Source organism: Herpailurus yagouaroundi, unplaced genomic scaffold (assembly GCF_014898765.1).
Source record: "Herpailurus yagouaroundi ecotype Mexico unplaced genomic scaffold, PumYag 210, whole genome shotgun sequence".
Taxonomy (NCBI): domain Eukaryota; kingdom Metazoa; phylum Chordata; class Mammalia; order Carnivora; family Felidae; genus Herpailurus; species Herpailurus yagouaroundi.
The window spans coordinates 13,906,965-13,934,036 of record NW_024412441.1 but is presented as its reverse complement, the minus strand read 5'-3'; the positions used below and the strand labels follow the sequence as shown (position 1 = coordinate 13,934,036).

At 48.8% G+C, this 27,072-nt stretch overlaps 1 protein-coding gene and 1 long non-coding RNA gene across 3 annotated transcripts in view; one reads left to right on the top strand and one right to left on the bottom strand.

The window, feature by feature from the left end:
- Positions 1 to 21,457, top strand: part of EPAS1 (endothelial PAS domain protein 1) — an 85,330-nt gene extending 63,873 nt beyond the window's left edge. The window contains exons 7-16 of one of the 2 annotated variants that reach the window (XM_040453841.1): positions 7,100 to 7,206; positions 12,384 to 12,531; positions 13,197 to 13,411; positions 14,531 to 14,721; positions 15,234 to 15,344; positions 16,354 to 16,847; positions 17,729 to 17,855; positions 18,064 to 18,187; positions 18,469 to 18,630; positions 19,188 to 21,457. In XM_040453841.1, coding sequence (XP_040309775.1) covers positions 7,100 to 7,206; positions 12,384 to 12,531; positions 13,197 to 13,411; positions 14,531 to 14,721; positions 15,234 to 15,344; positions 16,354 to 16,847; positions 17,729 to 17,855; positions 18,064 to 18,187; positions 18,469 to 18,630; positions 19,188 to 19,339 — 1,831 coding nt within the window. In that variant the 3' untranslated portion in view covers positions 19,340 to 21,457. Of the gene's footprint in view, positions 1 to 7,099; positions 7,207 to 12,383; positions 12,532 to 13,196; positions 13,412 to 14,530; positions 14,722 to 15,233; positions 15,345 to 16,353; positions 16,848 to 17,719; positions 17,856 to 18,063; positions 18,188 to 18,468; positions 18,631 to 19,187 lie in introns of both variants that reach the window. The other variant, XM_040453840.1, reaches the window with a different exon arrangement.
- LOC121016335 (uncharacterized) lies at positions 11,538 to 16,372 on the bottom strand. The gene is made up of 3 exons (XR_005784226.1): positions 16,181 to 16,372; positions 11,739 to 11,852; positions 11,538 to 11,558 (listed from the first exon to the last, which is right to left on the bottom strand). It is a non-coding gene; the product is annotated as an uncharacterized LOC121016335 (long non-coding RNA).
- Positions 21,458 to 27,072: the final 5,615 nt, after the last annotated feature.

Genomic DNA, 27,072 nt, shown 5'->3' with positions numbered 1-27,072 from the left:
TTTGTGACTCAGAGTGTGGAGGGTGATAGTGCTTCTAAGTTCTGCTGGACACATTGCATTTTCAGCAAAATCTTGCCTTTCAATAAACCTAATTACATGGCCCGAACTCTGAGTTCAGTGGGCTGGAGGGATGAATACAGAGGTGCTTTACGTATACAGAATGCTGTGCCTCACGGAAGTTGTGTTTAACCGATTAGCAGATTAGTTAACAAGGGCACAGACATGGCTTAGACGGTTTATAAAGTGACTATTTTAAGTCCTTAATCCTTAAGTGCTATTTCTCTATTGCTTTGATGAGAACTGGAGTTTTTTGGGTTTGGTAGCTTGTTTTGTTTTCGCTCTTTCATTAGAATGGGGAATGGTGTACATGAACACACATGTACACAGACACTCTCTCTTCCTCTCTCTCTCTCTCTCTCTCTCTCTCTCTCTCTCTCTCTCTCTCTCTCACTCTGCCTCCTTAATACCCTTCCGAGATCAATGTTTCAAAAACCAACACTTACATATGATAGCTAATGGGGCGGGGGACTGCTTTCCATTTCCCATTTAATCTAGGAATTCACTAGATTTGATGACATCTAACTACATTGAGGGGCTGTGGTTTCCCACCCAGGGGACTACTTTACCATAAGGAAAACTGAAAGAATCTGATGAAAATATAAGGCAATTGGAATCCACAAAATCACTTTTTAAAGAGGGCTGAGTACTTTTTCTTCCGTGTATAGAAACCACAGACTGATGATAATCAAAAAAAAAAAAAAGGGTGTTGGAGAAGAAATAAAGGGAGAAGGGAGAGGGGAGAGAAATAAAGCAGAAAGAAGAGAGAAAATCAGGCTGTAATCTCACATTTAACTCTTGGGTTCCCACAGTCCATGGAATCCAGGCAAAGGGGTTCTGAGGCAGCCACAGCTGAATAAAGGAAAACAGCTCAGAATGCGCTGGTCCCGTGCCTCATTGTAAAGGGTTAGAGGACTGTTATTAGGTCTCGCATGAATCATCTAAAAAGTAAACATTTTACAAAGTAAATTCTGTGACACTTCATGTCAGTTACATTTGCGTATATGTGGTTGACTGCTCCTGACAAGGGGAGCACCATGGTGGCAAGGTTAAGGAAGGATGTCCTGACTATCACTGTGACCGATGATCTATCTCCATTTAGGACTCCCACAGAGCCGTTCTACTCCGTTTCCTAAAATACTGAGCAACCAGTGAGCCAGCTGTTATTTACTGAGCATGTGCTGTGTATCTAGCCCTGTGCTGGAGACTATTCTAGCAAATAAGTAAAAGAAATGGCTCCTGATCTCCAAGAGTTTAGATATTGAGACGCCAGCAGCTTAACGAACTGCAGTAGATGGCACAAAATAGAGCATTCCGTTCACTGAAAAGGGAGATAGAGGTTATTCACAAATAGTTTAACTCTAAAATGGGGTGGTTCTTAAATTCATGTGGAGGTGCCACCTAGTGGTGACAGGGAGTAACTGTGAAGGGAGCCAGGCATCCAGGGAGAGGGCCAACTCTAATTCACATGATCCTACCGTGATTTGTGTGTGAGTGTTCCTGTCTCTGAGAAATAAATTATAAAAGCAGATTGTGGGTAGGCTCCATATCAATAGGGAGAATACGGTATCAGAGTAACAGTGAAAATTTCAGATTAACAAAGAGGATCGTGTAGTCTACAGTTAAAGAATTTGAAGGCAACCCTGTTTTGCCATTGGATTAAGGCAACATGAGGCATAATTGGGTAAGTTAAGATGTCTGTGTTTCAAATTCTGTGGGTCAAATTTATGACGAATTCTCTTTATACACAGAAGAGGGGGGCACCTGGGTAGCTCAGTCAGTTGAGCGTTCGACTTTGGCTCAGGTCATGATCTCATGATTCGTGAGTTCAAGCCCCGCATTGGGAGGGCTGCTGTCAGCACAGAGCCCTCTTTGAATCCTCTGTCCCCCTTTCTCTGCCCTTCCCTTGCTCTTGCATGCACTCTCTCTCTCTCTCTAAAATAAATAAGCATTAAAAAAAGTCTGGAATAATAAAAATAATAGTAGTGAGAGAAGAATTGGGGATCATAAAGAGAATGTCAGTGAAGAAAACTATAAAGAGCCATGAGTCATGAAATACATACACATCAAAATACTTGGGAGGCAGGAGTATTGAAATCTGAGAATAAAATACATTGATTTTAGGCAAATTAATAGTAAAAGATTATATACTTTCATTGCATCATGAGATACACTTAATAAATTATGGTACTTTTTTTAGAGGGTAGGTGGCATTTGAAAACTCAGAGTGGCCTTTCAAATTAATACATGTAGTTTTTTAGTACCATACCTAGTGTATTCTAAATATTTTTGCAGCCCTACACATTATTAGCCTTTCTGCTCACATCTAATAGAAGAGGGTGTAGTGACTTTCTTTAAATCTTTGAATTAGAAGAAGTTTTAAGTGTTCTCCTTGGCATCTATGTCTCCTCCAAATGACAGTGTCCTGAAATCAGCCAGAGTTTGAACGTACATATGAGAAATGCTTATATATTATCCTGCCTGGTCTGCTTGAGATAGTCCCCTGGAAGAGACAGGTCTACAAATTCTCTTTGCAATATATTTCGAAGTTGAATCAACGTGCTAATTCAAAGATTATTTCTTCTACACGATCTGCTCCTCTCTTGCAACAATTCAAGGCATATTTCTTCTTACTGCTTGGGGGTCCCAAGGTAACCAAAGGCAGCTGTGGCATTTGGTGGCAAGGTCAGTCCGGGACTGAGCTAGGGCGGTCTTCCTGGGTATAAAGTCACCACACCCGTTGCACATCACACCGACAAGATGAAAACTGATTGTCCCTTAACTACAGAGCTGTTTGTATAGATTTCACAAGGCTACATAATATTTGAGGAAAACACAAAGCTTAAGGACTACTGTTTAAAGCAAACAAAATCTGGGTAAAAGTATATTAAAACAGAAGACATTGAAATCTGAGTCTGTGAGCAGTCTGGCTATTATTAAGGAAATGAAGTTCCAAAGCTTCTAAGCCCATTGTAGAAACCAAACTGAGGTGAATCAGGTTGTTGCTGGAGACAGGCCACAGCCAGAAAGGGTGGAAGGAAAGAAAACAGACTTCAACAGAAGTATGGTTTATTAGCACATGCATTCTTTGGAAAACAAATACGTGGTTTACAAAGTCCTTAAAACTTTTATCCTCTTGAATAGTTTAAAATACCCTCTAAACAGCTTGTTTACATGATGAATTGACTTAGCAAACCCTTTACCCGCCTAGGAAGCAGAGGTAAAAGCCATGGCCAGACCTTGTTTGACTCCAGGCAGTGGTGTCTAGAGTCAGGGAGCTTGCTGCCGTGTCCCGTGTGCACGTGTGCTTAGCGGTGTCACCTGGAGGAGGAGCGAGTCACCTTAGGCCTTTTGCTGGGTTTCCGCTGCCCACTGAGGCAATGGCATGGATACTGTAGGCAAGAGAGGCACAGATAATCCATGTTGAAAAGAACCTGTGGGCATTTACAGGTAAAGAACAGTTGAAGGACAATGAGTAACTGTCATTTTATATTATGAAGACCTATCTGATTCTGAATCCCAAATCCAGGCGGTCTGACCCACATCTTAACTTGGCATAACACTTCAGAATCTAGTGACCTTTTTTCCTCTGTATTTTCTGTTTTCTTTCTGCCTTCTATCTCTGCCTCCTGTGGCTGCCCATCTGTGTCTATCTCTCTCTCTGTACCTCACCCTTGATCTGTTTCTTCTACTTTATTGTTAAAGAGTGAGCTCTACTCTTCTCATTTCTGAAATCTGGTAAATTAGGCCCTTTTACATTTCCCTCTTCTCTAACACAGAATAGCCCTACTGAGTTGACTTTTTAAATTTATGGGTGACCCCAGACTGACTTTTTTTTTCCAGTGAGTCAGGGCCCTTAATTAGAAAAAAAGAAAGAAAAAAATAGTTTTCCCTAACCCTGATGAAGAGAGCAGATGAAAGCGTTATCACAGCCCAGCTCCACAGGCTTCTCTGGGACCCGGGGAAATTAGCAGCGAAGGCCCTTCTGTGCTGTCGTAGCTGACCCTATAAACAAGCTGGGTTCATTAACCTCCCCACTGGCGTCTGCGTGCCTGCAGATGGAGGGGAATGACCATTAGCTTGAAGTTGGGGTTTCCTGGCTTTGTGAAGTTTGACAACTCGAATGTTCTTCAATTGTGTTTGGGGTATGTGTATTTCCCAGTTTTTATAGTAGTCTGTTTAAAGGAATGAAGAAGGAGACATTAAATATTTATTTTAGTTGACAAGATAAATGAAGGCCACTCCTGGGAAGTTAGCTGGCAATTCTGAAATCTAGGTTTGTTTGTCTCCTTCCAAAATATGCCCATTGTGTGCCTTTGAATGCATGGTAAAGTAATTAGATTTTTTAAATGTTTTATTATGAGGCTGATTATCATAAACATTTACTTTGAACATTTTAAAGATTCTAATCTTGAAAGAAAATTTAATTTCTTCAGGGAGTGGTATCCTATCTTTTCCAGGATGGCCTCATTTTTGAGGGTCTCTAGAAAATGCTAGCCCTGTCCAGAAACAGAAGCAATTTATCTGGCAAACCGGCAAGCCTGTTAATGGCCGGTCCACTGTCAGCAGGGCCCACTGGTATAATTCCTATTCCCAGGCTTACGCTCAAAAGCCCCGGATCCAACAAGAAAGTTATTTGGTTGTAGGGAAGGAAGGAAAGGCCAGCACTGTTCCGCTGTCTCCGTGTTCTCCCCCAGGCTTTACCTCGCTAAGGTGCTGTTGGGCACCACCCCCAGGATGAGGCTGCCAAGGAACATGTCTGTTGCCGATGAGTTTAAAGGCCTCTCTGCTCCTGGCCAAGTGAGGGGACAGATCCTCCTGGTGGGAGAGCAGCTGGCTGGCACAAGTGAACTGCTGAAAATCTTTCTGAAGAAGTCTCCATTGGGGCTGAATCAGCTGAGGCCTAAGCTGCTCAGCCCCTTTGGGCTGCTTCTTGTCTAACCAAGCATTTAACCCCAAAGTCTCACCTAGGCAGAGAATTTTTCTCTTCTCTGACCACACCAGCCACAGCTTCCAGAATGAAGAAAGGATGTATTGAATATCACGAAGGGTTCTGCTGAGAAGTGTGTGTGTGTGTGTGTGTGTGTGTGTGTGTGTGTGTGTGTGTGTACTCACTGACATGCATTGAGACAAGTTACTCATGTTCTGGGAGAAAAAGTCGAGTTTTATTGCCCAGATCCCTTAGCAGTGCTGGAGGAGACAGGGCTCTTGTTGTACTTTAGGTCCTAAGACAGAATCAATCCACTGGTCAGTCACTCAAGTATTTATCAAGTGTCCATTGGAGGGAAGGCCAAAGGAGAAAGTGGTCCCTAAGTTCAGGGGTTGGCAGCCTAGGATGTGGGTAATTCTCTGTGATGTTATATCCACCTGCTAGGACTCCATGAGAAGGAGACATGGGTGAGGGGTGGGGGAATTAGGGCTCCGTGGCTAGGGCCAGGCCTTGAGCTGGCCTTGCAGTCATCAGGGCCTGGAGAAGAGGGGGAAGGAGAAAGCGTCAAGGCTCTGCAGCAAGAATGGGTTTTCTGGGTGTGGGGCACTTTGAGGAGAGCTATCTGCCAGGGCACAGCGTGTAAGACACGCTGCAGGTTAGTTGAAAATCAGATTGCTGGGGAAGTCGGGGACCAGATTCCAGGGGGTCTTTGAAGTTAGGCAGAGTATATTTACTCTTGATCATGGTGATGATAGTGTTTGACAATTCAGAAAGCTGTCAGTGCTTAAATAGGGGAGTGACAAGATGGAAATAATATTTCAGGGTGATTTGCTCTGGAAGACACGTGCAAAGGCCCTTTGGAGCGGGGAGAGAATAGGGACAGGAAATCAGGGGGCCCTTGCGTCTACTCTCTGCTTGTGCTTTCTCCCCTGTTATTAATTTCCAAAATGGATCGATGACAGGGCTTTACTCAGAAGTCATGCGTTCTGAAATAGAGCTCGTAATCATAAGAACATAACCCCACTTCTGACTTGTGGTAGGCCAAGTAAACAAGACAATGAGCCCATTAGGAAAGCTGTGAGATAAGAAAGACAAGAAATAATACTTAGGTATGATGTGGGAAAGCGGCTAATCTGGTGGTTCTTGGGCAGGTCTTCTTGATTTCAATGGTTCTGGTACAGAGCAAAGAGTCCTAAGAGTGTTACATGACCCTTCACAGTTCTCCACATTTGTCTACTCTCTGCCCACTTTCCGTCAAACCCAGACACCTTACAGGGTGAAGACAGGGGCGCTTGGGACAGCCGAGCCCTGTCATTTCAGAGCTGCCCCTTTATCAGAGTATAATGAGGAGACACTTTTCCACCACCTTACTTTTATATTTCTTCCCCTCAGCACTTCCCACCTGCCCCCTTCCCTTGAAGTAGGGAGGGGCAGGTTAAAGTTCCATGGAAGGCAAGCCTGATGTCCAAGAGGTACCTGAAGTCACCAGGCAGGGCCTAAGGAAAAGCACTCAGAGAAGTGAATATCAGACACACACGGGGATCTCCTGCCCACTCTCCTCCTCAGTCACGACCTAACACACAGACGAAGGCCGACTCTGTGCTTTTTCCCAACTTGACACCACATCGTCTTCACTTGTGTTTATATCACCCTGTACTAGCATAAGCTTGAGCTGGTGATCGGATCCCTGGTTTTCATTCTTGGTCTGTCCCTGGATGCTTGTGTGGGCATCAAGCAAATTGTCTGCTCTCCCTGGATCTCTGCTCCCTCGCCTGCAGAAATCGGGAGGTGGAGGGTGGGAGAGCCCCGTCCAGTGGTTGTTGGAGACTAGGTGTACGTGTATATTGGGGCTGGGGGATAGGAATCCTGACCTTCCAAACATGAGTCCGGGAAGGGCAGGAAGAGCGGAGGTTGGGTGGAGCCACAGTTGCAGGTGGACCACATGTTTTGTTTTGTTTTTTAACTTGGATGAATGGTGTGACCAGGAAGCCTGGAGTGTTTTCATCAGAATGCATGCATTTGATTTACCTTCTGGATTTAGCTCCTTGAGCCTCCGCCCACATTCATGCAGTGTCTCTTCCCACGTGATTTTTTTTTTTTTTTTTAATTCAGAATCACAGAACTGATTGGTTACCACCCTGAGGAGCTGCTCGGCCGCTCAGCCTACGAGTTCTACCATGCCCTGGACTCAGAGAACATGACCAAAAGTCACCAGAACCGTAAGTTCCTGGAGTGCCCTATGTGGCTCCCTTGTATCTGTGGAATATGGCCTTGAGTGAGGTGTGACCAGTGAGATAAGACCTGCTTACCTCCTTCACAGACATCACATCTTCTGTGGCAGACGAGCCCCGTGCCCTCAGGATGGTCAGAAACTGAGGCTGCCACCAGCCCAGATGACAACTTCACACAAATTAGGAAGAGGGCACACACCCTTCCTCAGGGGGGGACACACCCATGCCAAGGCACACAGCTTGGCGAGTGGAAGGAAGGCAGGCTGAATCTCAGTCCCCACAGGCCACCTCCACCCAACACCCACATGCAGTCAGCAGTCTGTACAACCCTGTGGGACAGCTCTGTAGAGAGCAGTACGAGACAACACACAGTCAACTGGGTTGTATGCTATAGAAGGAAGTCCACATGTCCTGAGAAGAGGAGCCCTGGGAGAGTTCAGGAAAAGGAGAGGACGGAGCACTTGAGTTGCACCTTGAAGGATGGGGGAGGATGGGGCTACATGGGTGAAAGTCATAGGGCACAACTTAAAAGATGTGTTGAGGTAGGCTGTGGTTCTCCCAAGAGATCTTGCTGGATCAGAGAAGTCAGTTGGAGGCTATCCCAGGCATACTAGTGATGGCATATGGACACTGTGCTTTGCCCCTTGAACGAAAACCTGAATTCTAAAAGAGATTCTGGAACAGGACTGTCCAATAGAACTTTCTGCAGTGGAACTGTTCTATACCTGCATAGTCCATATGAAATGTCTAGTGCACCTGAGGAACTGAATTTTTTTGTTTAATTTAATTAAATTTAAATAGCCACACCTGGCTAGTAGCTACCGTATGGGACAGGGCAACTCTAATGTATTCACTTAGCCATTTTCCTAATTCAGACATCCTATTTGCAGGTGATCCAAGACAACTTCCTTAAATCCATACAGCCCGTCAACACGCAAGGACTCTGGGCCTGTAACCCTATATTGCCCCACTGGGGGACAGAGAAATTTATGGGATTACTCCCCGACTTAAGGGATCTCATTTCTGAAGGAAAAGGAGGGTTGTGGGCTCTGTGGGAGCAAGGTGGCTCTTACCTTTAGCCTCAATATCTAGCACAGTGTTTGGCAAAATGCAGGCACTGAGTGATAAACCCAAGGGCAAAACACATATTTGGGAGAGAATGCTTCAAAATAAGTGGTGATAGTGGTGCAGACCAAGGTGCTGAGAGGATCATAGGAGGATTAAAAATGGGTAAGGTAAGTCTAACAAGATTCCCCGTGGCCTTGCTGCTCTTGGGCCTCCAGGACTAGCTGTGGCTTGGGGTGGCAGTGAAGAAAATGGCGGTGCTGCTGTGTGTCCATTGTTCTTAAATCCATTGTCTGTCCTAAGGCTAGGCCAGCTGAGTTCAGAGCAGCTAACAGATTAGCAACCCCTATAAGCTGTACGTGAGCACAGTTAATATTCTCTTATGGAGTGGGATCTTCTCTTTCTAATTGGTCTCTCTGCTTATTCCTCATGGCTTTGGGGTTTGAGCTGACAGTGCAGAAGGGCCCCTGAGGATATCTCAGAGAAGTTTCTCACTCTGCTCTCTGGCAAAAAAACCCACCAGCCCAACCAACCTAGATTCAGTTCCACTTAGAGACCCAGAGATGGGTGCCCGTGGATGGGACCCAGCCCTAGCCCGCCCCAGCTTTGAAATTGTAGGATGTGGTTCCAGCCTTCATGGTAGGATTCCCCATGCTTTTCTGTTACATGATGGTTCTTGCTCCCAAAGTTATCCCAACAATGCGACTCAGGGACCTGGGCTCTGGCCCAGCTCTGGCCCAGGGCCTGGCTTTCTGGGCCTTTGCTCCTTTAGATGTAAAATTGGGGAAAAGTCCAGCTTTTTTTTTTTTTTTTTATGAGCCAAGGGTGAAGTCAATTCAGGGTTCTACAAGTAGACTAGAAGGTACTAGAAGGTTCTGGGAATTCCTGGAGGACAGTAGTGTACTTTGTCTTCTGGGGTGGGAAAGTGGAGGTAACTACTATCAAAGGGAACAAAAATGATGACTTCTCACAAGGCATATAAAAAAGATTTTTTCTTTCTTCTTAGAAAATCCTGGATCCTTAAAACAGAGCTGGGGTAAAAATTTGTCATATCAGTTTCCTGCTGACTCCAGGGAAAATATGGTGCTTTTTATTGAATCTGTATATTTAAGCATTAGGCACACTTAAAGGTAATTCATGACCCAAATAGAAATCACAGGCTCCCTTCTTCTCCTGATGAAGCCAAGTGAAGCTGCTCTGAGCTCAGAGGCCTTGTACCCAGCCAGCAAACCCAAATCCAGCAAAGGGAAATCTGCATGGGTTGGAAATCATGTGAATGCCAGCTAAAACGGAAGCATCTATTTCTGTGTGTGTGTGTGTGTGTGTGTGTGTGTGTGTGTGAGAGAGAGAGAGAGAGAGAGAGAGAGAGAGAGAGAGAGAGATTGGGTTTGTGCAAATAAAGTTGTAGCACAGATTCACACCAATGCTGTGGAATAATTAGAGGCCCAACTTTGAGGCTGGTCCAGGTTTATACACCAGCATCCTGAGTTTCCGCATCTATGTGTGTTTTAGCCTGTGAAAGTTTACCGTTGAAATTACTGGGGAAGCTCTGTCCCCAAACCAGATTTAGATAATTGAAAGCCATCATTTCCAAATGGATTAGTAATTTATACATTGTTACTCTTGGAGGTAGGGGTGGGAAGAGCTAGGCGGGAAGGTTGGGGGGGTCGGTTTCTCTTTGTTGTGTGAGGACATTATGTGCTCTTAGGAAAACAAGATTAAAGGCCATAAAAGGCCTATCTACCAGGGAGCAGGCCCCTCACCAAGGCTGGCATTAATGAGCAGATGGTTAGAAAGCAGGCGTAATTATATTCTACTGACAGAGCAGGCCCTCGCCTGCAATCACTAGAAATGCAGTTAAGACCTTTGCTCACTGTACTGTTTAATCAAAAAGAGTAAGAGCCCTGAACTTTGTCTGCATTAAGATCCCACTAAATAAGTTAACTCCAGGCACTTGAAATTGTGCAAGAATCGTTTCTTTGCAGCAAGGGATCCTCAGCAGGGGCACATAAAGGGACATCAGGGAGGAAGTGATTTCTTTGGCCAAGGAGTCCCTGATGATTTCAGACCACAGCAATAGCAAATCAAGTCTTCCCAGTGAATGGCGGCTTGGGGGATATAAGAAGAGAGTGTGGTGCCTGGAGTGCTGTTGTCCAGCCCAGACTGTGTCACTGTTGTCCTGCATCATGTCAAGCAGGTCACCATCCCCCCAGCTTTAGTTTCTTCCTGTTAAAAGAAGATCGTATCTGTCCTCTCTACGGCCCAGGATTTTGTTAAAAAGATTAGACGAGGCTGATACACCACTTTGGAAAGTAACGTGACCGCTTCTTATAAAGGAAGTATGTTCTTAGCGTGTGATCTGGCCATTGCACTCCTAGCTGTACCCACAATGCGTGTCCGTACCAAGATCTGTACACAAATGTTTATAGCAGCTTTATTGGTAATAAGCAAAGAAACTGAAAACAACTTACACATCCATCTACAGGTGAATGGATAAACCAATTATGGTACCTCCATACAATGGAATACTACTCAGCTATAAAAAGGAACAAACCATGAATACCTGCAGCACCATGAGGAATCTGGAAAACATGCTGAGTGACAAGAAGCCAGACACAAATGAGTACACACTCTTGTATGGCTCCACTTACATGCAGATGGAGAGAAGAGCAACATGCAGTGACAGAAAATAGATCAGGGGTGGCCTGGGACCAGGGGTGGCGATGGGGATTAACCATCAGGAGGCATAAAGAATTTGGTGGTGTGGGGGAGGGGTGATGGGAAGGGCATTTACCTTTGATTGTGGGGTGATAGCTGCAAGAGTGTGTACGTTAGTCCAAACTCACTGAACTGTGTGCTTAAAGCAGGTGCATTTTCTATTGAAGGTAAATTAAACCTCACTCCAGTTGATTTTAAAAATGAAAACTGAACCACAAAAGCCTAGATTAGGAGTCTTTAATTTAGGCTGTGATCCCGTCTACTGTTTCCACCAAGGGGACCTTTCAGTAAGTCACTCAATAGTTCGAAGCCTCCGTTTCTTCAGATGTAAAACAGGAATCACAGGAGACACTTCATGGTGCCACCATGTGTCACATGAGCTGCTGATAACACTCATCCTCATTGATCACTTACGTGTGGGCACTTCTAGTTGCTTTGCAGCAGTGCGTTCATCTTGAGATGGCTTTGACCACTGCAAAGCACTGCACACCCGTAAGTTAGTATTTCCTGCACCCTGGAGGTGGTGCTTGTTCAACTTTTGAAGACGGTAACTGTGCCTAGAAAAACATTCACGTAAAAGACCACAAGTGGTGTTAGCGTGAACCACGCTGCCTTCCTCCACCGCACAGGGCTGGTGAATGGGGAGGTGGCCCATGAGCGTACCCAGAGAACGGGGGGCAATTCTCCACGTTTACAGAGAATCTGGGTCTTCTCCGTGGGGTCCCTCACAACGTTACCGGCAGACCTGGGGAAGAGGTGGCTTTTCCTTTACAGCATTTGTCCAGGATATTCAGTCAACACTTCTGCACCTGATAAGCCAGACAGGCAGATGTCGTGCCCAGTACGAATAGCTGTGGTATACGGGTAGTTAAGAATGATTATTATCATTACTATTATTTTTATCAGTACCTCATTTTGCAGATAAGGAAACCAAATCTAAGGGGGATTGTTCTTTTCCCAAAGTCCCCATGAAGCAAGATTTTCTAATGCTTACACTGTGCCTCTTCCAGTTCTCTGTGATTTGAGTTCTGAGCTAGGATTCTGAAGAATGAATTCCCAAGGAATGAAAATGTATATGTCCAGGTTGGAAAACTACCAGAAATTCTAACATTAGACTTTAATTTAAGGAGATTTATTGATTCCTTTTTACTGGGAGCAGATGAAGAATTCCGGAGTAGGGAATGTGAGACGCCTTCCCAGGGCTTTCATACAGTAAACAAATGCTACATGAGCATTTAGAACAATCTGGAGGAGGAAAGAAGCCATAAGCAGGTCCTTGCTGCCTTAGGGGCCAGTCTTGTCTGTTTCCCCGCAGACTGCCTTCCCTGTGAGGTCTCGCTTTCCAACCTCCCTGACCTCAGGCTCCGTTTCTCCTCCCCCAGTGTGCACCAAAGGTCAGGTGGTGAGCGGCCAGTACCGGATGCTTGCAAAGCATGGGGGCTACGTGTGGCTGGAGACCCAGGGGACGGTCATCTACAACCCTCGCAACCTGCAGCCCCAGTGCATCATGTGTGTGAACTATGTCCTGAGGTAAGCCTAAGAGGGCCACGGTGCTCCCTGGACTGAGGGCAGCAGTCCCGGGGAGCCCAGACCTGTCAGAACCTGGGCACTACTTCCGAAAGCTCTTTGCAGTGCTGATCCTTATGACCCACGGGATTTCCGTGGCTGTCTCAGGAACCATAGGACACCTGGCATTTCCCCCTTCACAGTGTTTTTTTTTTTTCCCTGCATCTTTCTCCCTGCTTGTCCTCTGTGTCATGCCTCTGACCCACGTGGGGAGGCAGAAAGCATAGTTGTCACTTAATATTTTCTAAATGGGGGACAAGGAAAGAGGATTGCTCGTTCTTTCCGGGAGAAGATGTAACACCTCCACTCCATAGTGTCTGCGAAGAGAGTTGGAGGCGGTCACACTGCTAGGTAGAAAAACAAAAGCCCTCAAACCTATGTACACAGTGCAGCCCACACACAATAATAAAAAGCATCCAAGATGCATCCATACTCAGAGGGCACTCTTCAGGATTGCTGCCGCCATGACTCCAGACGTCATTGTGTGGTTCCTTACGAAGCACTGGCATGGGGGCCGAACCCATGTTTTTGGCTGAAAGGCTGGGCTACCTGGTATTCCACGGGTCTGGGCGTGTAAAAGGATTTTGCTGGAAAACCCGGAAGGTCTGACACACCTCTCGTCCCATCAGCGAGATTGAGAAGAACGACGTGGTGTTCTCCATGGACCAGACGGAATCCCTGTTCAAGCCGCACCTGACGGCCATGAGCAGCATCTTTGACAGCAGCAGTGAGGTGGCTGTGTCTGAGCAGAGTGACTACCTGTTCACCAAGCTGAAGGAGGAGCCGGAGGAGCTGGCCCAGCTGGCCCCCACTGCGGGGGATGCCATCATTGCCCTGGATTTCGGTGGGTGCTTCTTAGCTCAAAGGGGCCTGCTGAGCCTCTCTGGGTGAGGCAGTTCTGACTGTAGCAGGCTTCCCTGGCTTCAGCTTTTTCTTAAGCCCTGCGTCTTGTGAGTGTGGCCAGACTGTGCTGAGCCCCAAAACAGAACGCATGCTCCTGCCACTAATACAGTCCTGCTTCTGACCTTGCACAGTGCCGAGTGGGGCGGGGTTATGGGGGACTCCGTCCTGAGGCGTCGACTGATTTTCTGGTCCAGGCAGCAGAGAGTCTGAGACGAGGGAGGGGGCAGCGGGAGAGATGCGCTGAGGCCACTGGCACATTTTCATAGAGGATAAATCTCCACCTGGGCCTTGAAGGACAGATTGACTGTTTAGGTGGAGGGCCAGGCTGAAATAGTGTCAGAAATAATTCCAGAAATGTGGCTGGAGAAAAGATTTTGGCCCAGCATGAAGCCCTCATATGCACTATTTCTTACAAATGTATGCCAGTCCAGTGGAGAGGCATGTCCTATGGCCCCAGGCAAAATTTTCAGCCCTGGTCCCCCTCCCGTGCTGGAGGCACCCTGAGTGTGCACCCGGGGAGCCCCATGCTCCCAGGTCGTGACCCCCATCTTCCTCCTCCAGCCTTGCACAGCTGCCCCAGGGCCAGCAGCACCTCCCCGTGCTCACCCTACAACTGTCTTGGCCCCTTCAGAAGTGCTCTGGAAGGCCATGTGAGGATTGCAACCTCAGAAACTATAAAGGGCAGCAGCCCCAGGCCGAGAGGTCTTGCGGCTTCCTTATTTTGTGGCAGAACTGAGGCAAATTGTCCACTTGTCCTTTTGCAACCTCCTCCTCCTCAACATTCCCCATTGCCTGTCAAGGAAGTGGGTGCTAGGATCTGAAATGAGGTCTCTGAAAATGAGATGCTCCCGGAAGGTGTTTGCTTCAAAGGGAGCCTGTTCATTGACTCACAGACCCAGTAATGGCCTCTTGGTCACAGCCAGACCTCGGAGCATGGAGGTACACCCCAGGTACACCTTCAGAGCCTCCTCAGACACTCTGTGCTTCATTTGGGTTTTCTCTGCCCAGGGGTGGGCCTAGTGCTTGTGGGGGTTAAGCGGCCAGGCCCTTGTCTCCACAGGGAGCCAGAACTTTGAGAAGTCCTCAGCCTACAGCAGTGCCCTTCTGCCCCCGAGCCAGCCATGGTCCAGAGAGCTGAGGAGCCACAGCACCCAGGGCGAGGCCGGGAGCCTGCCCGCCTTCACCGTGCCCCAAGCGGCTGCCTCCGGGAGCGCCACCCCAAGTGCCACCAGCAGCAGCAGCTGCTCCACGGTGAGCACCCCGTCTTGGGGTGAGGACACTGAAAGGGTGGGCTGCTCTTTCTGGCTGCTGCAGGATGGCTGAGTAGACCGCCCAGACAAGAATACTGCCCACATGCCCCTCAGGCTATCCCAGAGTCCCCTAGGGCAGTGGCAACCCTTACCTGCCGGCTGTTCCAGCAGTTTGCCATTAATATCTGTCTGCACACCCCCCCCCCCCCATATGTGATAAGATCCTTGAAGATGGAGGCTGAGTTACAGCTTGGAGCCCATGACTCATTCCCTGTGCAGGGCAGTAACCATCCTGCTCGAGGCAGACAGCTGTACAGTTTCTGGAGCACTCCCCTCCCCACCACTGGCCCCTGGCCCTAGCCTTCTTGTAAGGATGGTTCCCTCTACACATGCTTGTTCCACGGATTGGCGTTGACTCTGTGGGTCCAGAAATAGATTTCTCCTTTCACCTTGGACTTCTGGGAAGACCAGTGTCCTACTGTTGACTTGGTCACCCTCCTTCCTGGCCCCCAGCCCAGCAGCCCCGGAGACTATTACACATCTCTGAATGACGATCTGAAGATTGAAGTGATCGAGAAGCTCTTCACCATAGATACAGAGGCAAAGGACCAGGGCAGCACCCAGGTAGGTGGACCGTGAAGGCTCACGCCCATTCTTGCAGCCTCGTTCCTTTTGGCGGAGACCAGTGGGAACACTCGGCCAAGGCCCTGGTCTTAACTGGGAAATGGGGCCGGTGGGTAGCCCCTTCTCCCCGCTCTGCCCTCGGCTTTGCATGCCAAATCCAGCTATTGCATTCTTTAAAGAGGCCCTATGTTCAAAGAGCATCTCCAGATTTGTGAGATGTTTAGAAGCAATAAGGAGCAATTACTCTCCTCACACACACCTTCACCTTAGGATTCTGTAAGGACAATTTTTATTTGAAATGGATTTCAAAATGACAGGCGTCTGACAGATTTTCACTTACGCACAACTTTTTAGGAACGCACTTGTTACAGAAGGGCCACTGTTCTCAAAACGTTATCAAAACAAGGAGGAGGTGGGTGGATATTTCACAAAGTCCAAGAAGAATTATTAATCCCCCTTTGTCTCAGTCCCAATTATAAAACAAATCCCACCTGGCTGCTCAGCTGGTCTCTTTGCCCTGCCTCGCACAAGCTCCCGCAATCCTGTAAAACGTCCTTTGTGCCGGGGCATATAAAGCTGTTTCTGGCTCTCCAGGAGCCCCTGTGTATGCTCTGGCCCCAGGGGCAGTCACCACAGGCAGAGAAGTCTTACTGGGGCCACAGGAGAGAAGGGGAGGGGGCGGGTTTGGACAGGTAGACTGGAGAGAGGAGGGTGTTTCGGGTTGGGTGAGGCAGTGACAGCAGTGTGGGGCAGTCTGGGGCACAGGCTGAAGAGGGGTGGACCCCTGGAAAGGCTGGCATCACGTGCGGGGAGACGCGTACATGGGGTAGACAAACCTGGGTTTCCTTTTGGTGGGCAACGGCCAGAGGTGCTGAAGCAAGGGAAGGACGCCGGGAGGGGCACGGGAGAGGGGGGACAGGGGCAGGGCTGTGAGGGGCAGACGGCTGCTGGACCAGCGTTCTCAGGAGGCACCAGCCTCACCGCTCCTCTGCCGCTGCCCTGCCCCCAGACGGACTTCAGTGAGCTGGACTTGGAGACCCTGGCCCCCTACATCCCCATGGACGGGGAAGACTTCCAGCTCAGTCCCATCTGCCCCGAGGAGAGGCTTCTGCAGGAGAAGCCGCAGTCGACCCCCCAGCACTGCTTCAGCACCATGACGAACATCTTCCAGCCGCTGGCGCCCGGGGCCTCCCACAGCCCTTTCCTCCTGGACAAGTATCAACAGCAGCTGGGAAGCAAGAAGATAGAGCCTGAGCACCGGCCCCTGTCCTCCATCTTCTTTGATGGCGGCAGTAAAGTGTCCCTGCCCCCGTGCTGTGGCCAAGCCGGCACCCCTCTCTCCTCCCTGGGAGGCAGGTCCAGCAGCACACAGTGGCCCCCTGATCCACCATTACATTTTGGGCCCACGAAGTGGCCTGTTGTGGATCAGCACGCGGAGTCCTTGGGGCCATCACCGTTGGGGACCCCCGTCAACTCACCCCATCTCTCCGTCTTCAAGAAAAAGTAAGTGGCAGAGACCCTTGGCTGCAGCAGCAGACTCCTACTGTAATCTCTGGGGCCCCAGAAAGGCTCCCTGCCTCCTCTCCTTCTCCCCCACGACAGCCTTCTCTGTACTCAGAGTCTGGATGCGTTGAGGGAATCACCCCAAGGTATGTGAGGCCTCAAGCAGGACACATTTCTATCAGGGCTGGAGACCAAGAGGGGACTGAGGCCCAGAGAAGGAAGAGAAGGGGGGTGTTGAGGGCCTTGAGCCCCACCGTCTCTCTCTTCAGACCAGGGTTCATCGGCTGAGCCACAGAATGCAAAGAATGATTTGAGCGACTATTTTCTTAGTTCTCCCCTAGAACCCTGATTGAGAAAAGCAAAAAGAGGCCCTTGATTCGCCCTGCCTTTTGGCTTCCCAAGGTCCTAGTGCAGCAACGTCTTAGGGCTCCTTTAAATCTCCCCAGTAAGCCTCATGCCAACCAGCAGGGTGCTCACTGGGCAGAGTCACATGGTTGGGATGTGACTTCTAGCTCCCAGGACCTACTGGATACTTCCCTGGGGCACTTGCCCATCACTGGTCCTCAGTGGGGAATGGTTCTGGGCAGTGGTACAGGGGAGAGACAGGGCAGGAGCCAGAGGTTTAAAGACAGAGGGAATGAGGTCAGGCCTAAAGGCTGTCTGGGTACAGCTGGGCCAGCAGGCAAATGTGGAGGGAGGTACAGGTGATCTGAGCCATCGGTATCTCAAGCCCCCTGCCCCTCCTCTGGGACTCTGCCCTTTGGGTCTTAGAGCGAGCACGGTCAACTATTGGTTCTGGGAGGGCCCCTGGAGCAGGGGGAAGGCCCTGGGGGGTATGGGGCTCCCCACTTCTTCACAGCTCACTCTCTCGTGCTTGGCAGGTCTGCAAAAGGCTTTGGGCCCCAGGGCCCGGATGTGATGAGCCCGGCCATGGTAGCCCTGTCCAACAAGCTGAAGCTGAAGCGACAGCGAGAATATGAGGAGCAGGCCTTCCAGGACCTGAGCGGGGTGAGCCATCTGCCTGGTGTGGCCTAGGGACGCTGGCTGGGGGTGGAAACAGCCCGAGAACAGAGGTCCGGCCCGGGCAGAAACTCTCACGATGGCTGTGAGGGCTCAGAGAGCCTATGACGGGCAGCAGAGAGGGATACAGCCTTGCAGAGAGCAGCCCACCCCCGACTCAGTTTGAGGAACAGGTCTCTGGCCTTCTCCCCTCTAGATCCAGGGGGACCCATCAGGCAGCAGCACTTCACATCAGATGTGGAAAAGGATGAAGAGCCTCAGGGGCAGCGTGAACTGCCCTTTGGTGCCCGACAAGTTGCTGAGCGCAAGCGCCCCCAGTGGTAAGCAGCAGGCCCACCCGGGATCCCCCACCGTCTCATCGCCTGCACCTCTGAGCCATGGTAGAGCAGGGTGGTGTCCTCTGTCCTGCCTTCCACACACCCAGCACCCCCTTTCCACTCTGGCTTAGCTGATACAGTCAGAAAGCTCTGGGTTCTGCTGCCCCAGGAGCTGGCTCTAGTTCCGAGCACCTTTTGTGAAGGAAGGGGGCTGCTGGGGGCTGCACGGCCTCTCCCTTCCCTCGGCCTGGCACTGCCCTCACTCGCTGGCATTGGTCTTTCAGATGAGTTCACCCAACTTCCCATGAGGGGTGCGGGACAGCCTCTGAGACATCTGCCGCCGTCTGCCATGAGCCCCAGGGAGAACACCAAGAGTGGGTTCCCCCCACAGTGCTACGCCCCCCAGTACCAGGACTACAGCCTGCCGTCAGCTCCCAAGGTGTCAGGTGAGTGCGTTCAGGAAGTGGACCCACCATGCTAGGGTCTGACGGGGGACAGAGAGCACCAGGAGCTGGATCTCACAAGGCCACAGAGCTCAGCAGGGCACGAGAATGAGACTGACGCCCTGGAAGGCAGCGACCTTTCCAGATTTTTACTACAGCAGGGGCTGGGTGCCGTGTGCCCACAGGGCTCTAGAAGGGACATCCAGGGCCCTTTGGACCTACGAGTCCCCGAACCCATGTCTTTTGCTCAAGGTTTCATGTTGCCATACTGCCTGCTGCTCACTCCCATAGCAGGAGTGCCGCTCTGCCTTGAGGCAGGAACGGAGCGGAGGACGTGCCCAGAGAGCTCTGCGGGGGCCACCCTCCTGGACCTTGTTCTCTGGGTTAGGCACCTGATGCCCGTCTTCCTCCCTGGGCTGCCTGAGTGTGCTGCCATTTACAAAACATAGATACCATCACAAAAAGGGTACTGTTTGGGGGAAACACGTCAGAACCCCTCTTATGGAAGAGACCCTTTTGGCACATTTGGTACCATGTTTTTAAAACTCTCATTCTTTCAGGCATGGCGAGTCGGCTGCTTGGGCCCTCCTTTGAGCCCTACCTGCTGCCCGAATTGACCAGATATGACTGTGAGGTGAATGTTCCTGTGCCAGGAAGCTCCACGCTCCTGCAAGGAGGGGACCTCCTCAGAGCCCTGGACCAGGCCACCTGAGCCAGGGCCCTCCACTGGGCAGGCCCCCCGCCCCCCCTGCCCGCGCCGCCCCACCAGCTTCACTCTCTACGTCTATTTTTGCAACTAGGTATTTCTAACACCAACACACTTTTTACAAGATGTACCTACCTGGTGAACTCGCCCACGTCCCCACGTGGTGGCCTTTTTCTAAAGATGCTCACTTTAGTGTATTTTTAAGATGCACAGTTGTTTTACCTGCTGTGTTTTATTCTGTCAATGAAACGTTCTTAAATTTTGTAAGATTTTTCTTCCCCCGACTTTGATTACTTCTAATTTATATTATTCATGGGTCCCTCTGTCTCGTTCTCTCACACACACGATATCCATACTAACGAGTTTTGTGTACATTTGTTCTCTTGTAGGGAAAGCTTTGGCTTCATTTAACTAAAAAGGTCTTGTTGTTGTTGTTGCCAAAGAGAAACAAAATAATTTTGCTTTCCAAGCTTGATTTTCATGGCCTCTTCCCTCTCAAAGCCCTTCCTTCTTTTTTAAAACTAATCACCATATAATAAATTTCCATCTTTTCTTCTTTTCTTAAGCTGACTCTCGGCTCTAATTTTGACACAACTGTTGGGGAAAAGGAAAATGCAAAGGGTGGGCTCCAGCATATGGGGTTAACTGTGAAGGTTGTGTAGTGTGGCTTTTCCCCCAGTGTGGTTTTTCTCCCGCATTCAGTGGATTTGTTTGGTAATTATTATTCAAAAATATAAGAGTTCTTTAAAAAGAAAAGTTATATCTGGGTTAAGTGTTTATCATATATATGGGTACTTTGTAATATCTAAAAACTTGGAAATGGAATCCTGCTCACGAAATCACTTTAAGATCTTTTTGAAGCTGTCCATTTTCTCTCCCCTGGTGTTGCTGACACTGCAGATTGTACAGAACTCCCACGGGCCTGTACCAGCACTGCTCAAGGCCTCTTGCTGGTGGCTTTTTGCTTCGGGGATATGCCCTGGGCATGACAGACAATCCAAGACGTGGAATCATAAAGTGTGGGAGCACTGCGAGCTGTCTTCTCGTGTTCTATATGTATTATGTATGTATGTATGTATGTATATTATTATTGCTGCCAAGAGGGTCTGATGGCATGTCATGGGGTGGGGGTGAGGGTGGGGCAAATCTAAGGGAGGGGAAGTGCTTTAATTTTTCTTCAGATTTTGTTGCCAGCCCTTCAAGTGCACTGAGCTGTGGGACCCAAAAGGTCTTTCACTTGGCACATTTGGATATTTCCAGAATTACCGCGAGACGGTTTTGGTGGGAGTTCATGAAAGACAGGATTCAGAAATGGGGGTCGTGATCCAGCCATGGTGCTCCCAGCTTACCAGCCGGGAGCACATGTTGCTGGCCTGAGAGAGGATATGGGAAGGGGGCACAGCTGGTCCTGACCGGCCACACACCCCTTCCTCAGCCTGCCGTTAGGTGGCCCAGCAAGGAACAGCAGGCAGACTTCCTGGGTGGCCCCTAGCCTCAGGCCTTCCCCAAGTTCTGTCTGTCACCTGAAGTGACTTATTTAGGTAGGAAGCACTGAAAATCAAGTGTTCTCAGAGCACTTTGTAACTCACTGGGTAAGAAGGACGATACCTTTTTGGTTTTTAAATACCAATCACATGGAGCTTTGCTGTCCTGGATACAACAAGGAAGGTTCTAGAAACACACACAAAGCACAGCAGGTGAAGAATTTGGTAAAGCTGGAGGGACATACTGCCAAAAACACAACAAAAAAAACCTGAATTTCAAAAGAAATCTCTAAGAATGACCCGGTCGCTGCATTGACCAAATCTCACTTTAGCACCACCGCTTTGCCCCACGCACGGCGGCAGAACTTGAAGGGTTACTGACGCGTAAACGCTGGTGTTTGGTGTTTGATTTCCTGTGTGTGTTGCCTCAGCATTAAGGGCATTTTTACCCTTGCAGTTTTACTAAAACACTCTGAAAAATATTCCAAGCTTCATAGTAACCTTACCTGTCAACGTAACGAGTTCATGAACATTACTGTATTGTCAAACTCCTACTGACAACATTATTACTATAGGGGAGCTTAACTTTATAAAGAAATGTATTTTGACACTGATATCTTATTAAAGTGTTCTGATCCTACCACTGCCGGTGACTCTTGTTCCGTGGGGACTTATCATGGGCTACACCGACGTAAAGCAAAGAATCTGTTAAACGGTTTACAGACCACGAACCTTGGCGCTGATCTCTGTGAGGCAACGGAGGCCAGCCGACAGGAAGAACAGAGCAACGTTAACACTTAGGAACGGCTCAAGACCGGGCACCATGTTGCATTGTCCATATTTCCCACATATTTTTCTGTCTGCCTCTGGGCCCTTTCTCATACCCTAGGGGGTCCCCAAGGACAGAAGTCATGGCCCTGCTTTCAGAAGACTATGTGAAGCAGCGTGACAGCTGCGCGAAGGGTCAGGAAGGACCTCCATTTGGAGGTGGCAGGGCTCCAGCGGGACCTTCCCAGGTAGGATGGGAAGGGCAAAGACCGCCTCATACCGAGACCATATGTGATGCGTTCTCGAGTTCAAATTTTACTTTTCTAAATCATGACCTGCTTATGAATAGGCAGCTGTCTCCATGCAGGGCTGGGGAGACAGCCTGCAGCAGCCTCTGCTTACAACCATCAGTCCTAGCACCAGCCATTCCAGCATATTCCTTTGACCTCTGTGGCCCCAATGGGAACTGCTTGGCTTCTCTGTGGCCTCTGTGAAAATGAAATCAATTGCTTCACTTCCATGACCACCCAGGCAGGACCCAGGAGAAAAGAGTTTTAAAGTATTCCCCCCTACACACAGTTGTTTTTTTAACTATACTCATTTGGTGAAGTCATGATCTCCACAAGAGCTTACCAGATAGTGGTGGAAACAAAATCCTGAACAACTCCCCTGTGTGAGCTGGTGTACGATGGAGGCCCTTGGCCCACATTTTCCCAGATAGTCCCTGTCTCAAATACTGTGCTCCAGTGTCCCCAGCTACACTTGTACTTGGGCCAAGGACGCCCATGTTGGGTTCAAAAAGCACAAAACTGGGGCGCCTGGGTGGCGCAGTCGGTTAAGCGTCCGACTTCAGCCAGGTCACGATCTCGCAGTCTGTGAGTTCGAGCCCCGCATCAGGCTCTGAGCCATCAGCCCAGAGCCTGTTTCCGATTCTGTGTCTCCCTCTCTCTCAGCCCCTCGCCCGTTCATGCTCTGTCTCTCTCTGTCCCAAAAATAAACGTTCAAAAAGCACAAAACTAATAGATGCAAATGAGCCCTCAGTTGCTTTTGGGCAGAGTCCAGGTCCTGTGGCAGTTCAGAGGAGGCCAGGAAAGATCAGCCTGGGCCTCAAGAATGCAGAAACCTCCCACCACAGCTGGGAGGGAAGAAGCTTAGTAAGGGGGGAATGGCGGGAAGGTCATTCCAGGAATGTAGGAGGAGGACGAAAGCATAAGGCCAGAATGGATAGTACATGCAGGGGACCCTGGGGAGCAGACAGGATGCTAGGATTGGGGGAAAGGGCAGCCTGGCCACTCATAGCACAGGCCTGTAGTCACAGAGACGTGAGTTCAGGTCCTGGCTCTGCTGCTTCTAACTGTGTAACCTTGGGGAAGCCCCTTCATGCCCGAGAGCCTGTGTCTGCCTCCCTGTGAACTGGGTATAATAGTCCCTATTTCATAGATGAGGCCTGGAGATATAAATTTGGGAGTCAACAGCAGGTAAGTTATACTTCATGAGACTGGATTAAATTACCCAGGAGATAAGAGCATAGAGAGTACCATTCTAAGGTAGAGCCTTTGGGCCATGTAAGTGCTGGTCAAAGTCAGAGGAGGAGCCAGCAAAGAGGCTAAGCAGAAGCAGCCACGAGTAGGAAAAACCCAGCAATGTCACATCCCAAAAGCCAATGGAAGAGGGTGTTCCAGGAAGCAGGAACAGTTAACTGGGTCACACCCTAGACTGAAAGGCCAGGTAAGAGAAGGAAACAAAGTTGGCTCTGGGAACATCAGGTTTGGCAACACGAAGATGGAAGATCATCATTGACCTTGTCCTTAGTAATTTGGGTAGAGAGCTAAGCAAAGCAGCTTGATGGGAGTAGATTGAGGAATGAGCTGGGTGGGGCAGGGGCAGATAGAGACCACAGCAACACACAACTCTTTCAGGAAGATTCCCTGTGAAGGGAAGCAGGGAAATGGAGTAAAGCTGGAGGACGGGTTGTTTTGCTTTTTAACATTTAATGAACTTCCGTTTTAGAGTAATTTTAGAATCATAAACAAGTTGCAAGAATATTCTAGAGCATTCCTGCACCCAGTTCCCTCTTTTGTTAACATTACTATGGGACATATGTCACAACAAAGGAACCAATATGGATACGTTCTTATTATCTAAAATCTGTACTTTATTTAAATTTTCTTAGTTTTGGCCTAATGTATTTCTTTTATGTTCCAGGATCCCATCCCAGATACCACACTGCATGTAATTGCCATGAGTCCTTAGGTTTCTCTACACTGATAGTTTTCATGGTCCATCATAAGAGCCATTCAGACTTTCCGTGTTGTTGATGACCTTGACAGTTTTGAGGAGTGCTATTCAGATATTCTTAAATTACAGCATCCCTCAATTTGGATTTCTCTCACGTTATCTTCATAGTTAGAATAGTTAGATGATGGGTTTGTGGGAGGAAGACTGTAGAGGTAAAGTGCCATTCTCATCGCTTCATATCAAGGCCACATTACAATCAATGTGACATCTCACTGCTGATGTTCATCTCAATTAGTTGGCTGAGGTACTGCGTGTCAGGTTGCCCCCCTGTAAAGTTACAGATTTTTTTTTTCAGGGAAGTTATGTTTCAAGATGAGCTATAGTATTTGGAGTGTTTATATGGTGATGGCAGAGGGAAAAATCAATCAGGACAGAAAAGAGAAGGTATACTTTCAGGAATACCACCACCGAGAAGGTGGGGTGGCCACAGATGGGATCCAGTGCAGCATGGAGCAGCTACCCATGGATGGAAGCATGGGCAGCTGATCGTTTTAAGGGGGGGGGGGGGGGTGGGCAAAGAGAAGGATGAGTCTGCGGCCTGTCAGGCGGAATTGATGGGGGGAAGATGATGAGAAACCTCTAATCTAATTGTTTCCATTTCCTCAGTGATGTGTGAGACAAGACCATCAGTGGAGAGGATGGGAGGCGTTATCAGTTTTGAGGAGAGAGAAGTATGGAACTGTCATTCCAGGAGGTCAGATTGATGGTTAGTATTAGAGGTTCAAATGCGATTTGGGTCACAAATTAGCCCATTGGCACAGTTGTATGTTTTTCTCCAACCACAGTGGTCCACCTTAGTGGAGGCAGAATGGATGGATAGCTGAGGTTACCAGGTTGGGGGGCAGCTGGGGCAGTATGTTAGAAGGAACTAGGAATGTTTCCAAGACTATTATGTTAGACCATGAAAACTAAGTTGTCTGAGAAGGAAAGAAAAAAAGATGAGGCGGATGATGATCGATGCAAAATCGGTAGGCTCAGTGAACCGGAGGCCTTAGTAAGGTCAGACAGGGGTCGGAGAGAGGTGTGGAGAAAAGGAAGCATGCAGATAGTCACCGCCAGAGAGGAGAGGAAACTTAACATTGAAACTTCACTTAGACTCACATATGACCCAGCACCACCATAAATAAATACGATAGGTATTTATCTTGAGTGAAAACTTTAGATCTATGCAAAATCTGCCCACAAACATATTCATTAATATTCATTATTTGTGAACAATGCCGCTGTATTTATCAAGAACTAGAAACAACCCAGATGCCTTTCCACAGGGGTATGGATTTAAAACAAAACAAAACTGTAATCCATCCCAACGATGGAATACCACTCGGCAACCAAAGTTAACTAACTTGACTCACATGACATAGAGGAAGCGCAAAGGTATTCTGTCGAGTGAAAGAAGGCAATAACAAACAGTATGTTCTAATAATTCTATTTATATGACATTCTGGAAAAAGGCAAAATCTACAGGAAGAGACAACAGATCATTGGTTGCCAGGGGTTAGCGGTGGGAGCAGCTTGAATAAAGGGGCTGCATGGAGGAGTTCTTTGGAGTATTAGAATTGTTCTATATCCTGGCAGTGGTGGTGGTTATGCAAATCTGTGCATGTACACAAATCATAGAACCATACATCAGAAAGAGAATTCTACTTTGTGTAAATACAAAACTTTTAAAAAGAAACGCAAATTTTGAGATTTCAGAGGTGGTGGAAATAACATGGAGGGGAAGACGTGAGGAAGTAGGAGAGACAGGTTGATGAGGTGGGGGTCACGAGGATGCTGAGCAGAGAGGTGGAGGAGAGGTATGAGCCGTGGGCTGAAATCACTGAAGGGGGAGTGACCAGAGGCCAAGGTAGACAGCCACGAGGAGAAAGAAGTGTCCTAGGACATGAAGGGAAAAGGGAGAAGTGGTTTGGAGGCAGCATCCCAAAACTAGGAGGACCCCCTCCCCCTCCAGGCCCTGCCTGATATCCGCCCATAGGAGAGAAACCGTCCCCTCCCCGAGGGCTGCAGGGAGTAGGGGCCTCAGCAGAGAGCCAGGGTCCAGTTCAAGAGAAAGGTGAAGGCACATTCGGAGAAGAGGGGAGGATCTAGGAGGTGGCTGATGTCAGACAGATTCCAGAGAGTGTGGTGGAAGGATCTGGAGGATGGGAGATGGGAGAGAATGATGGGTACAGAGAACCAACTGGGGTCAGGGGCCAAATGGTGACAGATGACCTGGAAGCCTTGGTCTGCCACCACTGACTGAGGTAGAGAGAGTAAAGAGATGGTGTATCATCCTGACCATCTCTTAGAGGTGGCAAGCCAAAGGGTGGGGAGCTGACCACCCCCCTGCAGCCTGCATGGCTTCTCCACCCTGCCTGCAGAATTTTCTAGGCCCTCCTTATACCCCGCAGCACCTAGGGACCATCACACGAGTGTTCTCACTGAATGAAAGGTGGAGTTGTTGCTTTCTAGGGTAGGTGTGAGGGTAGCCAGGGCCCCCCCGCTTCCCGGCCTCTTGGCATCTGGGTTTTACACCCTGTAGGTGGGCCCAGAGCTTACAGAAACAGAGGAAGTCGGCTCTGGTTGGAGGACCCATTGGCCAGAAACAAAGGGACCTTCTCCTGTCCTTGTTAGCCCGGTTGAGGCGAGGGCAGCTGAGCATGAACATTGACATCATTTGGGGGGCCTTGCTTAAAAGCCAAGGCAGAGCTCCAAGTAAAGATTCAAATCTGGATGAGAGAGAGAACTCAGAATGGGGTAAATTGGCCCAGATGGGTGTGGGAAATCGAGAGAATGTGCTTCCAGTCCTGCTGCTTCTTAAAACATGGAGTGGCCGCTATGCTGACCGGGGTGGCCTCTGCTGTGAGGGCCGGCTATTCCCGGCAGCCCACATACCAAGGACCCTCAGGTTAGGCACCAGCTCTGAGCTGTGCTGTGCTGAGGCCCTGGGAGCTTATGTTCCACAAGACCATGAGCTAGGCAGCAACCCCAATACACTATGGCCCTCTCTAACACCACACTTTGAGATGTAAACAGGAATCTACTCACAGAAGGAAGACGAAAATGATGACGGGGCTCACAACCACGTCACAACAGTTGACTAGAAAAGTTGAGACAGTTTGTCCCAGAGGAAATAAGATTTGGGGGAGCTCAAAAGCGCACTTTCAAATATCCAGAGAAGCATAGTGTGTATTTTTCTGGATGGCC